Below are 14,657 nucleotides of genomic sequence, written 5' to 3' on the forward strand. Positions count from 1 at the left end.
ACCCATCCTCCTAGTCCCCATATATTATCTTCCATGCTCATTGCTTAGCCCTCCATGCTTTACCATAAGTTATCACATATCCTACATACAACGCCTCAACGGTCCTGATAATTGTCCTCACCTTTATGTTGGGTTCTCCCTACAAAATTCCCATCAACCGCTTGGCAACGAGGGTAGATGTCAACTGCCGATGCCTCAGTGTCAGCTCGTGGTCAACACAATTGTGTGGCCCGACAACTTTTGTGATCTTCTATTTTTCGGTTACCTATTGCTTCCTTGCACAAACCTTTCATGGGCAGCATTCCTTGTCACACACAACTGTATAACGGCGCTCCACATATGAATGCAATACCCTGTAAAGCCTCTTTCGTATCATTACAAAAGCCTGCAACCACCTCTTCAAAGCAGGAAGGTCATTGAACACCCTTCCATTCTCAATTACCATGTTAGGACCGGCCTCAGGAGCTTCTAGGAGCTCATCATCACGTCCTTCTGCAAACGCCTGATCGAAATGAGCAAGATCGTAGAACTCGTCAACTCTATGATCACGACGGCCGAGAAAGATACGCCTCTTTATCTCAACATCACTCTCCGTCAGCTTTCTAACAGGGCGATCATCATCAGAATCAAGAGCCCTAACCATTTCATATTGCTCCGAATCATGCATAATTTTAACACTATTGGAGCCACGGAATCCATCTCTAAAGTGCACTTGCGCAGCAACAGTAGGCACATTCACATTCTCAGGAATATCTCCTACAACATCAGTAGAGAAATAAGGAAAGAATGAAAAAATAGATGTAAGGAACATGGTAAGCTCCCAAAAACCATGCGATTAAGACACTTGGATGATTATGTGTCAAAGGGATCTCATAAGGAGGATCTACCACGGAAATATAAGTCTAACAACTATCTTCAACTACCGCATTGGGGGCAGATTGAGCATCGAGAACCATAGGTGCAATCTGCACATGCAGATAAGGTTCTGGAACGGGAGAGTCAATGCGTGCCTGATGTTCCATTGTTGGGGTAAACCCATGAAGGATGGGATCAACTAACACCCGACGCACAACCACGTCCAGATATTACAGCTGGCTCTTCATAGCCGATCTCACATAGTTCTTCCACTGATCCGCACAACTAAGTGAGATCATTCGCCTGAATATGTTGGAAGGAGAACCTAGGTGCAGTACACCATCAACTGCAATGCTATCATCTCCAAGGCAATGCAGCTCCTCCCGATCCCTTGCAACAATCTCACTAAATGAAGGCCTATCATTGAATAGCACAGGCACACTTTGCATGTCAACAAACTCAATATATCCATAGCGATCGTTTTTCAACGGTGCCTCCATGATATATGGTGACTAGGTTGTCCATCTAGTTCAAACACGTAACGAAACACATGTCATTTAGTCCAAATTAGACGATAGATAGTACCTAACAAGTACTTTCTGACTACAAACTAAGTAAATAAGATAATAACTACATATATATATATATACAGTGTACTCACTAAATAGCTAGATTATATGTAGTTAACTAAATATGTAACTACATAACTAAGTAGCTATTTAACTATATCTATGTACCTATGTATCTATGTTTTTCTATCTATCGACATATATATCTCACTAGATCGATATATATATCAACTACCTGAGTCATCACATTACCTAGTAAATAACAAATGCCAACTAAGTAGATACATTGCATATTCATAATTTTTATCTTTCCAACGACTGATCCGTGGACGTCGACGGAGTTACAGCGGACGATGGGAGTGGATCAGGCCGACGATCCGGGCCGGCGGTGGCACGACCGCTCGCTACAGGTGGCGGGGTCGGCGGTGGCGCGGCCGACGATAGCGGTGTCGCGCGGCGGGCACGGGATGCCCGGGGCTCCGCGCGGCGAGTCCGGCTCGACGGGCGCAGGAGGCACGGCGGCCACGGGCGAGTGCAGTGGTGGAGGGCGGCAAGGCGGGCCGCGGCGCGAGGCCGGCGGTGGAGGCCAAAGCGAGGCTAAGGCGAGGACGGCGATGGAGGGCGGAGGAGGGCCGCTGGCCGTGGCGCGGGCGACTAGCCGCCGTCAACAGCGCGACGCGGGGCGGCCTCGGGGCGACGGCGGCAGCAGCGGAGCTCGGCTCTGCTACGGCGAGAGAGGAAGGGAGGCTCGGGGCCCATAGGTATCAAAGGGCGCCAAGATCTGCGACACCGAGCTCACTGCCATGTCATTTACCGTGCCCACGAGCTCGGCGCCGAGACGTGTTAGCTCGGTGGCGCCGAGCTAAGAGTCTATTTTCTAAATTTTTTTCCATCACGAGTCTGTTTATGAGAAACTTTAAAAAAACTAAAATATAAAAAATTCGGGCCCAGTGCGGGCCGGGGCCGGGCGATCGAGCGATCGGCAACACGTCCGGGGACTATCGGTGTACGGCCCGGTCCATCGCGTCGGGCTCTCGACTCGAGACCCGACCCCCACCCCCACCGTAGGTGTGGTGACCGTGTGAGCGATTCGTGCGGCGCGAAGCGTTCGTGCGCGCGTGGTCCACCGTCCACGGTCCACCCGGCCGCACCCAAGCAGCCCCTCCTGCGTCCCCGTCCCGGACGCCGGGACGCGACCCCGGCCGACCTCGGATCGATCGATCAGGATGGCGACGTCGTCCCCGCCAGCAAGCCGCGACCACGCGGTCAACAACGACGCCAGGCCCGTGCGGTCCCCCGCACGGACTGCTCCTGCTCCGCGGGGCGGTAGAGCGGCAAGCTCACGTACGTCCGTCCGTCCCAACGCTAAATTCTCCTCTCCTGCGTCTACGTGCCGGCGCGACTCGCCAATCGATCGGCGGCGCCCGGCAGCCGGGCGAGCGAAGGCAGCTAGCTATACTGCAGGGTCGCGGTTGGACCAATCGATCCGGCGGGCTGCAGTGGCTTGACGAGGCGCCACTGTACACGCCGACGACGACCCATCTGCTGCGGGGCTCGTGACAGCGATCAAGCCCATGGCCTGACGTCCGCGCCTAATAAGACCGAGGACCGGATCCACATCCACTCCAGGGACGCGAAGGCGAATCATGAACCTAGTATCTACTGCGATCCTACCAGTACCACCCCCCTGTGTCTGTGCCCCTGCCTCCGACGTGACGAATCATAGTAGTAGCTGCCCTGCCCCCACGCCAAAAGAGACGAGACGCCCCCCGCCCCGCCGCATGGCACATGGCAGAGAGCCCCTGTCTCTGGCGTTGTTGCTTCATCCAGATTTCACACAGGACACTGCTACGCTCACTGGTGCCTCGCCTGCATGGATCGGGGCATCATCGCCATCGGGGCCGCTGCCGCTGCCGCCGTGACGAGACTTGACATGCTCCGGAACAGTGTCGCGCAGTGGCCGCGTCCGCGCCAGTCCATGGATACTGCTCGGCCCGCCATGCATGCATGTACTCGTTCGTATGTATGTAGCCGCTACGCACGGTTGCTGCTACCGTCGTGGTGGTACGGTACGGTATGAATGATCGTTGAACGAGCTAGACAGCTAGTGCCGTCTCTTTCCTTGCTTCTCCGGCTTCTAGCTGCGCCTGTGGCCTGTACCCTGTGCCCGATCGATCAACATGCAGCTGCAGCAACAGCAGTAGATGGGTGGGCTGCATGCATCAACACGTGGACGCCGTGATTGCTTGGTGCGTGATGGGGGCATCACGCCTCGCAGCATGCATTAGTCTCGTCAACCCGTCACTTCAGCTTCGTTCGCCGTATGGGCTCGTTTAGCCCTTGTTTAGTTGGACCCAAAGTCTAAAAAGTTGCTACAGTACCTGTCACATCGAATATTTGCGGCCCGTGTATGGAGCATTAAATGTAGACGAAAAGAAAAACTAATTGCACAGTTTGGTGGGAAATTACGAGACGAACGTTTTAAGCCTAATTAGTCAATGTTTGGACACTATTTGCCAAATAAAAACGAAGGTGCTACAGTAGCCCCAAATTCCAAATTTCGCGAACTAAACAAGGGTAGCTAATAAGTCATGGCTAAAAGTACTAAGCTTGTTTGCCTGTTTGTTTGCTCGTAAACGATCGTAAATTTTTAGTCAGGAACAGTGTTTTTCTTTCACACCAAACCAGCCAGCAGTAAATAATCCACGATCGTTTACGGCCTCCCGAACAAGCTGACTGTCGACTAATTTAATGTGAAAGAAAAATACTATTTATTGACTGAAAAAGTATGACTTATAAACGAAACAAACCCAGCGGACACGGCTGTTGTCACCCGGCCTGTTCCATCACATTGCCCGCACCGCACTACTACCTGTTTAACCGAAAACAGGGCGGTGTTGCCCCATTCAGCACGACTCCACACCTCCAATGTCGTTGCAATCTACATTTTGAGCACGCACCTCGGATAGAGGATGGCCAGAACTCCTCTCTCAACGCCTTGTTTAGATGTCACCAAAATTCCAAGTTTTTTTACTCTCTCTCCATCACATCAATTTTTAACCGCTTGCATGGAGTATTAAATGTAGGTAAAAAAAAATAACTAATTACACAGTTTAGTTGGAAATCACGAGATGAATCTTTTGAGCCTAGTTAGTCTACGATTGGACAATATTTGTCAAATAAGACGAAAGTGGTACTATTCATCGGGTTGAAATTTTTTCAGCATCTAAACGAGGCCTTTGTTTGGCATACGCTCCGGCTGGGGCTGACCATGCTCGCAGACGTTTAGCACTAGAGCCACTAAGAGCATCAGCAGTGTGAGGTTTGAAGGTGTGCCGATACAATAAATGCATGGATCGTACCTGGTTTGATACACTGGGAGGCCAGTTCGATAGAGACGCGGGTCCTTCCTATCGAACCGCTCCTAGCGAAAAAAGAAATCATGATCCCCCCTCTCTCTCTCCTGCCGTTGACACTCCCGCGCTAGGCCTTGGGCATGAACGAATCGGCCTTGCGGCGGCGGCCGTCCGCGCGGCGATGAAGTCGACCTCCCCGCCGTGGTTGAGGCGAAAGACCCAGGACTCCGGTGCAGCCGTAGCCTCGCAAGCGCGTCCCGGCGACGAGGGCTTCCACACGACGCCTAGTGGAGGCGGCGACACTGCTGGTCCTCGACGAGGTGAAGGGCTCGGGGGGAGGGGGCCGAGGACGGGGACTGGGCGGACCAGGCGAGGAGCGGCGGTGGCGGGGCGGAGGCTGGGGACGGCACTGCCTCGCCCGCTCGCCGGCGAGGAGAGAGGAGAGAGGAGGCGGAGGAAGTCTGCGGACGGGGATGCGATGCGATGACGGAGAGAGATGAGGATGCGATGTCGAGTGCTGGGCTGGGATGCGATGTCGAGTGCTGGGGAAGTTGGGCTGTTGGGCTGCATTTTGTTTTTTTAATGTGGTGGGACCCATCGGTATGCTCAGGCCTGGTTCTATACATTGTGGGCTGTTTAACAGGTAAAGTCACGTCAAAATATAGAACCAGGATTGGTTCTATACACTGCTGATGCTCTAAAACTTGGCTCCTTTATTAGCTATTAATCTAGACATATAGGACAGAGAGAGTATAGTTCAGCTCTCTTTGGTAGGCTAGCTCTAGTTTCATTGCATGGGGTACACTGCTTATCACTGTAGCCATTTCGACTCTATGAAAAATGACCTTAATTAGGGACAAGAACAGTAGGTGAAGCCACGCCAAATAGACCCTTCATTCTGAGTAGGAAAGAAAAATGGCAATGCGATGCATTACCACATAGTGTCGCTATAGTAATTTTACAGTGCAAACTAGAGCACGTACTACACCAAATATATATTTCATTATGGTTGTAATGTGCTTGTTTCCATGGTGGCCTAAACCATCTGACATAGAAGACACTACCCTTTTAGTGGCAATTTGTATTATGAATCTTATAAAATACCAGAGGTCCTCGGGAAATATAAGATTTCCACCTTTTTTCTTGTAAAATTGAACTAATTTCTATAAATTTTCTATGTTTTGGGTCTCAGCGGGTGGCGAAGCCTCCTCCCTCTATTTCCTCTCATGCAATGTACTACCAGGCACGTACAAGATCGAAGAGTGGTGTACGTACGCTGCAGCTTTATTTTATGCGGGACAAGGAGCATATGGAGGGCCCTGTCCCCAGGAGCTGTTTTGCCATCATGCATGCCACAGGCCCGTCCCGTTCGTCGTCGTCGTTGCCCCAGCGGGTATCTTTTAGCAACAGCATCTAACGCGCGGCGTGGAAGCCCGCAACCAGCGGCGGCAGGCGGTTCCATGCCTGATCGCTGCTGCAGGCCAGTTCGTTCGTTAGACTTGTGGGTGAGATCGGTCGGTCGCCGCTAGCTGGTGGATATGCTGCTGCAGAGGCGATAGATGCATGGGAACAGTCTCGCGATGGAAGTTGAGGGGTTTATGCCGCTCTCTCCATGCCCGGATGCTGGATCCGGCATGGCGGAGTGGACGACCCATTAGCTGGACAGTGTCACGAGTTTTCTCCCGCAGAGGAGCAGGTGCAGGTGCAGCCAGAGAGAGATGGAAACTGAACCCATTATTAGCTTTTGGCACGAGGTAGGTGCACCATGGAGTTTTTTTCTCTCGAGGAGCACCATGGAGTTTATTTACCAGTAAGTACAAATTATCTGCTGGATTGTCCATTATGAGACATCATACATGTGTACCATGCCAAACTGAACATAGAATTTATTCAAACTCGCAAAGGAATCTGTTAATTCATATATTATTACTCCCTCCATGTTCATAAAAAAGTCGTTTTGAACATGACACGGTATTAAAAAACAACTTTAACCCCTATTTTTTGCTATAAAATATTTATAAAATATAGTCAATATATACTTTTATAAAACTACATTTCAAGATGGATCTACTTACATCACTTTCATATTTTTAAACTCAACCTAAAGAAATTTATTTATAGTTAAAGTTTAAAATATTTAACTTAAGACAACCTCAAAATGACATTGACATCGAAGGAGTACTTCATAAAAATCAGTGTAGAATCTACACTTTTATTCCAAATTCCGGAGATCAAGAGTTCAGGACGGATGTGTGCGCACATAGTAGTAGTATATGAATTAGCAGAGGCGCCACCCGCAGGCCCCTCCACTCATTCTTTTCTGCAGGGAAATTGGTGTGTGTGTGTGTGTTTTCTCTCAGAAAAGAGGACCAGGACATGGCACATGGGCTACACAACAAAACACACACGCAGCTAGGCCGGTTCAGTGCAACGAGAGACAAATGGTGTACGGCGCACATTGAACCATGCACAGTACGGACGCGTCGAATTTTCTTCGGACTGTTGTTTCGTTATAAACGATCATAGATTATTTATTGCTGGTTGATTTGGTGTAAAAAAAAAATATTGTTCCAGCTTATAATCCATGATCGTATACGATCGTATAAGCCCAACCGAACAGGCAGCTTATCTCCTGTGGTGGTATGTATCAGGTTCAGACCATAATCCAGTTGCCGCTTTTTTTTCTTATCAACTTATCAACAGAGATTGGATCAGAGGACCAGAATGGCGTGCATGCGGTGTCTTTCGTTTTGGAAAACAATTCTTGAATGGTTTATGAGGTTTGCACAGTAATATTTTCATTGTGGACTACGTTGGCATATCACTATTATTTACTACTACAAAATAATTTTTAGAGGAGTCAACTTTTTAAGGTAGAGCTAACCACTAATCTAGAATAAGGGGCTGTTTGGCATGGCTTCAGAGCCAATCTTCAGGCTAGAGCTGGCTGCAGCTTAGCCAAACACTACAACTCCAGAAAAGGTTAGAGCAGCCGAACTCCACGGAGTTATTGGAACTCTAGTTCATTCTCTTAGACCACCTCTTTTTCAACTCCAAAACCCTCTGAAATAGACCTAGGCATGGAGTTCCAAGGAAATTACCCGCCTTTACCATAGATTACACACTCCAATCATCGAACCATTATTTCTCTTATTTTTCTACTGCCCCCAACCTTATCCCCTTCAGTACCCGGCCTGACGCCCTTGCGGCCTCGCCCACTCGACACCGCCGCCCCCAACTCACCCGCGCGGTCGCCAGCGCCCCTGAGCTCGTCCACCCCGCCAGTCACCGCCGCCACCACGCCTCCATTCCCTCGCCGCCCTTGCCTCCTTCCACCGTCACCCTTGCCTCCTTCCCCCGCGCGTCCACTCCCCTGGCCCTTCCCTGCGCCTCCACTCCCCCAACCCTAACCCTAGACGAGAAGAAGGGCGTCCTCCTCATAAAGTTGTGATGGTGGGCAAGATTAGAGGCTATGGTTGTGATGAGCTAGATGATCATAAAGTTGTCAAGATTATGTTGGAAGCTTATCCACCTAGAAATGAGACCATAGTCACTCTAATTAGAGACAAGAAGAAGTTTGAGTACTTCACATCAAATGATGTACTTGGAAAGATCTTGACCTTTGACATGTAAAGATAAGAAGCAAATGAGAGAAAGAAACTTGGAGAATTGCAAGCAAAGTTAGAGGGCATCAAGATCAAAGATGTAGCTCTCAAGGCTAACAAATCAAGCAAGCAAGGCTCTACAAGCAAGTCCAAGATCAACCAACAAGCTTCAACTAGCAAGCCCAAAGCAAGCAAGCAAGTTTAAGAAAGAGTAGAGACCACATCATCTTCAAGTAAAAGTTAAAATGATGATGATCAATATGAGAAAGTTGATGATGTTGCTCTCTTTATTAAGAAGTATCACAAGGGGCTAAAGAAGCAAGGCTACAAGATAGTGAAGAGAAGCTTCCCAAACAAGAAAAAGAGGACATGCTACAATTGTGGAAGCACCGATCACTTCATTACCAAGTGTCCATATGAGATCAAGGACAACAAATACAAGAAGAACAAGAAAGAGAAGGACGACCGTAGAAAGAGCAAGAAGTACATGGGAGAGATTCACATTGGGCTTGAATGGGACTCAACTAAAGAAAGCGCAAGTGAAGAGGATGAGAAGGTTGCAACTATTGCTATTCACAAGTCATCCCCTACACCAAGGCTCTTCAATGATATGTCCGATGATGACTACTACTCTCCTCACATTTGTCTCATGGCAAAGGGTAAGAAGATAAAATCCAAATCGAAAGCCAAATCTCCTCCACCTTCTAGTGATATCTCTAGTAGTGATATTAGTGATAGCTCTAGTGACGATGAATCTAGTGATGAAGAAATAAGCACGATAACTAAAATTTTGGATAGAAAGACCAAACTATTCATCACTAAACTAATGGAGGACTTAGAGAGTATCCAAACCGAGCTAGAATCTAGAGAGGAAACTCTTATCCAATAAGAGGATCTCTATATTGCTAGCAAGGAAGCTCTTGCATTAGAGAGAAGTGATATGAAATCCTTGCGTAAGGCCTTGGCCAAAGAACAAGGGGACTATGCTATCATAAAGAAAGAAAATATTGCTCTCAAGAAAAAATATTGTGACTTAGATGAAAAGCACAAAGAACTTGAGCTGCAATATAACATTCTTTAGGATAGCAACTCACATCCCTCTAAGGCAAAGGATGCCTCTACTACCTCCACTAGTCAAGGTTGTGGAAAATGTTATAATATTAATTTGAATGCTTATTTCACTAACCTTGCAAATATGGAGGCAATGAGAAAAGCAATTGCTAGACTCAATGAGATCATTGGCAAGGACTGCTTGAGTGGTAAGGCTGAAGTAAGTGATAAGAAGACAAATGATTCAAAAGGGCCACAATTCAAGCAAGGAAGGCATCTCTCAATCAAGCATAGGCTTGGACACATAAAAGGTGCCAAGACAATTGGAAGAAGGATAATGAATGGTTATGAGTGTGTGCTATTTGAGAGAAAGGGCAAAATTGGTACAGATCAACCTGCACAGATCACGGTAGTGCAGCATCCCCAAGCAGCAGTGTCGCACCACGACAGTGCCGCAGTGAAGGCCGGTTGTACCGCTCCCCGTAAAAATGGGAAGGCTACCAATTCTGCTCCTGATCAAACTAAGCCCAAGAAGGTGTACCAAGAGAAATAGGTTTTTCAGAAGCCTAAGGAACCAGTGTGGGCTAGAAAGAATAAGTATGCTTATCAACCAAAGACTTATGCACCTCGACAAAGCTTGACATCATGCTTTGTTTTGAGGAATAACAGCAGTGGGTAATTGGTTGTAAAATATATTGAAAAGAAAACCAACATATATAGGAATACTTCTATTTGGGTTCCTAAGATTCTTGTGACTAGAATGCAAGGCCTCAAGTCAAATTGGAGACCTAAATTTAGCAACTAAACTTGTTTTGTAGGCATACTCCTCCGGAAGGTCAAGTTAGGGGCTTGATAGTGGATGTACAAATCATATGACCAAAGAAAGGAGTATGTTCTTATCATATACCCCGAAGATGGATTCAAATGAAAATATTCTCTTTGGAGACAACTCTAAGGGGGATGTGATTGGTCTCGGTAAAGTTGCTATAACCCTTGAACATTCAATTACAAATATTTTATATGTTGATTCGTTGGGGTACAATTTGTTGTTCGTCTCTCAATTATGCGAGATGGGCTTTAATTGTCTCTTTACGGATAAGGGTGTGAAAGTCTTTAGAAAGGAGGATTCATCTATTGTCTTTATGGGTTATTTAAAGAACAAGCTTTACCTAGTTGATTTCAACAAAAGTAAAGTTAATCTTAAGACTTGTTTGGTGGCAAAATCTAGCATGGGGTGGCTTTGGCATCGTCGACTAGCCCATGTTGGGATGAGGAACTTGGCCAAACTTCAAAAGGACGAACACATCCTTGGGCTAACAAATGTTCACTTTGAGAAAGATAGGATATGTAGCGCTTGTCAAGCCAGAAAGCAAGTTGGCGTACCTCACTCACCAAACAGCATCATGACCATGACGCAACCATTGGAGCTCATACACATGGATCTTTTTAGACCGGTCGTCTACCTAAGTATCGAGGGTAACAAATATAGTTTTGTTATTGTTGATGATTATTCCTGTTTTACTTGGGTATTTTTTGTTTGATAAGTGTCAAGTTAGAGACAAAGTGAAGACTTTTGTTAGAAGAGCTCAAAAGGGGTTTGGTCTCCCCATCAAGAAAATGAGAAGCAACAATGGGACCAAATTTAAGAACACCCAAGTTGAGGAGTTTCCTGATGAAGAGGGCGTCAAGCATGAGTTTTCAACTCCATACACCCATCAACAAAATGGTGTAGTAGAGAGGAAGAACCGTACACTCATTGACATGGCAAGGACAATGCTAGATGAGTACAAGACGTCAGACATCTTTTGGTGTGACGCCATCAACACCGCTTGCCATGCCATCAACCGCCTCTACCTACACAAGAAGTTGAAGAAAACTTTATATGAGCTTCTAATCGGTAACAAGCCTATGGTGTCTTACTTTAGAGTGTTTGGATGCAAGTGTTTTATACTTAACAAAAAACCCAAAATCTCTAAGTATGCACTTAAAGTTGATGAAGGTTTTCTTCTTAGTTATGGATCAAATGAGCATACCTACCGTGTCTTCAACAAAACCTCCGGGAGAGTTAAGGTTGCGGTAGATGTGACATTTGATGAATCTAATGGCTCTCAAGTGGAGCAAGTTGATTCAAGTGTTGTAGGAAAGGAGGATCTACCATGTGAAGCAATCAAGCAATTGGCTATTGGTGATATTAGACCACAAGAAGATGAAGTCACTAAAGTGGTGATTCCTCAAGTTGCTGCTGCACCAATTTCTACTAACATACCTGATGCTACACTGCAGCAAACACTTGCTGCAACTCTAGAGCGTGGTAGTGCCACACTTGAGGGCGGCAGTGCCGCACCTACATAGTCAACAGCAGCTGATTCAAGTCCAACTCTGATTCAAGGATAGAACCTGCAACCTATATTTGAGCAAGAAGATAATGAAAATCTAGAAGATGGTCAAGAGGCCATTGATCGTTCAAGGAATCAAGGCTAAGGCAAACAATACAACAGGATCATCCCGTTGACAACATCCTTGGGAGTGTTTGAAAGAGGGTAACAACTCGTTCACATTTAGCAAACTTTTGCCAATATTTCTCTTTTGTTTCCTCTTTGAAACCTCTTAGGGTTGAGCAAGCACTTGGTGATCCAGATTGGGTGATGGCCATACAAGATGAGCTCAACAATTTTGAAAGAAATCAAGTGTGGACCTTGGTGGAGAGACCCAACTCCAATATCATTGGCACCAAGTGGGTCTTCTGCAATAAGCAAGATGAGAATAGCGTGGTGACAAGAAACAAGGTAAGATTAGTTGCTCATGGTTTCACTCAAGTAGAGGACTAGGACTTTAAGAAAACATATGCACCGGTGGCAAGACTTGAAGCAATCCGAATGCTTCTAGCCTATGCCGCTCATCACAATTTCAAGCTACATCAAATGGACGTGAAGAGTGCATTCCTCAATGGCCCCATTCAAGAATTTGTCCATGTTGAGCAATGACCGGACTTTAAAGATCATAAGTTTTCCAACCATGTCTACAAACTCCAAAAGGTGCTCTATGGGCTTAAACAAGCAAAGAACAAGGTATGATTGCCTTAAGGAATTTTTGCTTAACCAAGGCTTTGAAATAGGCAAAGCCGATCCTACCCTTTTCACTCACAAAGTTGGGAAAGATATTTTTGTGTACCAAATATATATCGATGACATAATATTTGGTAGTACTAATCATTCTTTTTGTGAGGAATTTAGTAGGATCATGACCTAAGAGATTTGAGATGTCCATGATGGGTGAATTGAAGTTCTTTCATGAATTTCAAATCAAGCAAGTGAAGGATGGAACTTTCATTAGCCAAACGAAGTACACTCATGATATGCTCCAGAAGTTTGACATGGTGAATGCCAAGCCTATCAAAACTCCCATGCCAACCAATGGACATCTAGATCTCAATGATGAAGGGAAAGTCGTGGATACTAAGGTATATCACTCCATAATTGGCTCTCTACTTTATTTGTGCGCATTTAGGCTGATATTATGCTTAGTGTGTGCATGTGTGCTAGATTTCAAGCTAACCTAAAAGAGTGTCACTTAGTGGCCGTTAAGAGAATCTTGAGATATTTAGTACACACTCCTAACCTTGGCTTGTGGTATCCTAGGGGCTCTAGGTTTGATCTACTTGGGTATTCGGATTCCGATTATGCTTGTGGCAAAGTAGATCGAAAAAGTACTTTGGGGACATGTCAATTCATTGGACGGTCCCTAGTGTCTTAGAGTTCTAAAAAGCAAAATTGTGTAGCCATTTCCACCGCCGAGGCCGAGTATGTTGCAGCCGGTGTATGTTGTGCTCAACTACTTTGAACGAGGCAAACCTTCAAGATTTTAGATGTCACTTCACTAAAATCCCACTCTTATGTGACAACAAAAGTGCCATAAAGTTAGCCAACAATCCCATAAGCCACTCAAGAACTCAGCGCATAGACATCCAACATCATTTCTTGAGAGACCATGAAACCAAAGGAGATATCGAAATTTGCCATGTGAGCATCGAAAAGCAACTAGCCAATATCTTCATAAAGCCCCTCGATGAGTCAAGGTTTTGTGCTTTGCATATGTAAGTGACCATGAGGCCTAATTAGGCAACTTAAAATTCTACTTCTAACTAGGGCCTCTAATTTCACCTAGTCAAAACCTATGCAGGAAAGTAAACTATCTAAATGTGCAACTATGGTTTTGCTAGTGTGTTGCTATCTCTACCGCAAAAAGAAGTTATGCAACCTAGGTTCCAAACCTATCAACTAGCCTATCACTAAGCTAGGAAAGTAAAAAACAAACCAAGATTGCAATGTAAATGCAAAAGCTAAAGAGTAAGATAGAGATATGCAAACTCACGTCGATGACTTTGTTATTTTTACCAAGATATCGAGAAGCGCACAAGCTTTCTCCTTGCCCTCGTTGGAGCCCCTGGCAAGGAATCCCTTGCAAAGGCCAAGCTCCTGGTCGGGTAACTCTGTGGATAGCTCCAGACCTTTCCCACACACAAGTGGGTCTCCGGTGTGCCTTCCGGCAAACCTCTCCCAGCCCGCTCCCCACCGTCTTCACTATCAAGCTTCTGGCCAAATCGTCGCGGGCCTTGTTTCCTTTAGTACACGGTTGCGGCCACACCACAAACGCGGTTGGTGTGATCTCGGAAGACTATAAGCCCCTCTGATGTACAACAATGGTGCGCGCAAGCACCAAGTGGTAATATATGTGCAAACCTCACTAAACACTAGGCCTAAACTTAGAGCAAGCGCATAAGCGGTGGTCTAACTAACCTAAGCACTTCACAAAGCACCTATGCTAATCACCGAATGTATCACTAAGCACTATTCAAGTGAAGATCACTAAAGTGGTGTATCAACACTCTTGGTATGTTTCCTTAGCTCTCCACTCCTCAAATGGCCGGTTGGAGGTCTATTTATAAGTCCCATGGAGAAAGTAGCCATTGACGACGAAACCTAGCTTTCTGCCATTGACCGGACGCGTATGGTCGTCTAGACCGTTGAAGCCGACCGTTGGCGCTCACTATTGATCGGACTCTCTAGCGAGTTCGGTCGCTTACCATCTGACGCGTTCGGTCAATGTTTCGCCATTCTAGAACCTCTCTGGACTCGATCGGACGCCACTGCCTGGCGCATCCGGTCATCCATATCTACTGCGTCCGATCCTCGCTGAGTTGTTGCCGCGATGATGAACAGTGA

The 14,657-nt window shown here is 46.5% G+C and overlaps 1 protein-coding gene across 1 annotated transcript; it reads left to right on the plus strand.

Moving 5' to 3' along the window:
* The first annotated feature begins 1,777 nt into the window (after nt 1-1,777).
* LOC136531925 (uncharacterized) lies at nt 1,778-2,185 on the plus strand. The gene has a single exon (XM_066524582.1). The coding sequence runs from the start codon at nt 1,778-1,780 to the stop codon at nt 2,183-2,185; it is 408 nt and encodes a 135-aa protein (XP_066380679.1).
* Nucleotides 2,186-14,657: the final 12,472 nt, after the last annotated feature.

The sequence above is a fragment of the Miscanthus floridulus genome, unplaced genomic scaffold, assembly GCF_019320115.1.
Source record: "Miscanthus floridulus cultivar M001 unplaced genomic scaffold, ASM1932011v1 fs_477_1_2, whole genome shotgun sequence".
In the NCBI taxonomy this organism is placed as follows: Eukaryota; Viridiplantae; Streptophyta; class Magnoliopsida; order Poales; family Poaceae; genus Miscanthus; species Miscanthus floridulus.

Coding starts and splice junctions, on each gene's coding strand:
- LOC136531925 (XM_066524582.1), top strand. CDS start 1,778: ATGGGAGTGGATCAGGCCGACGATCCGGGCCGGCGGTGGCACGACCGC.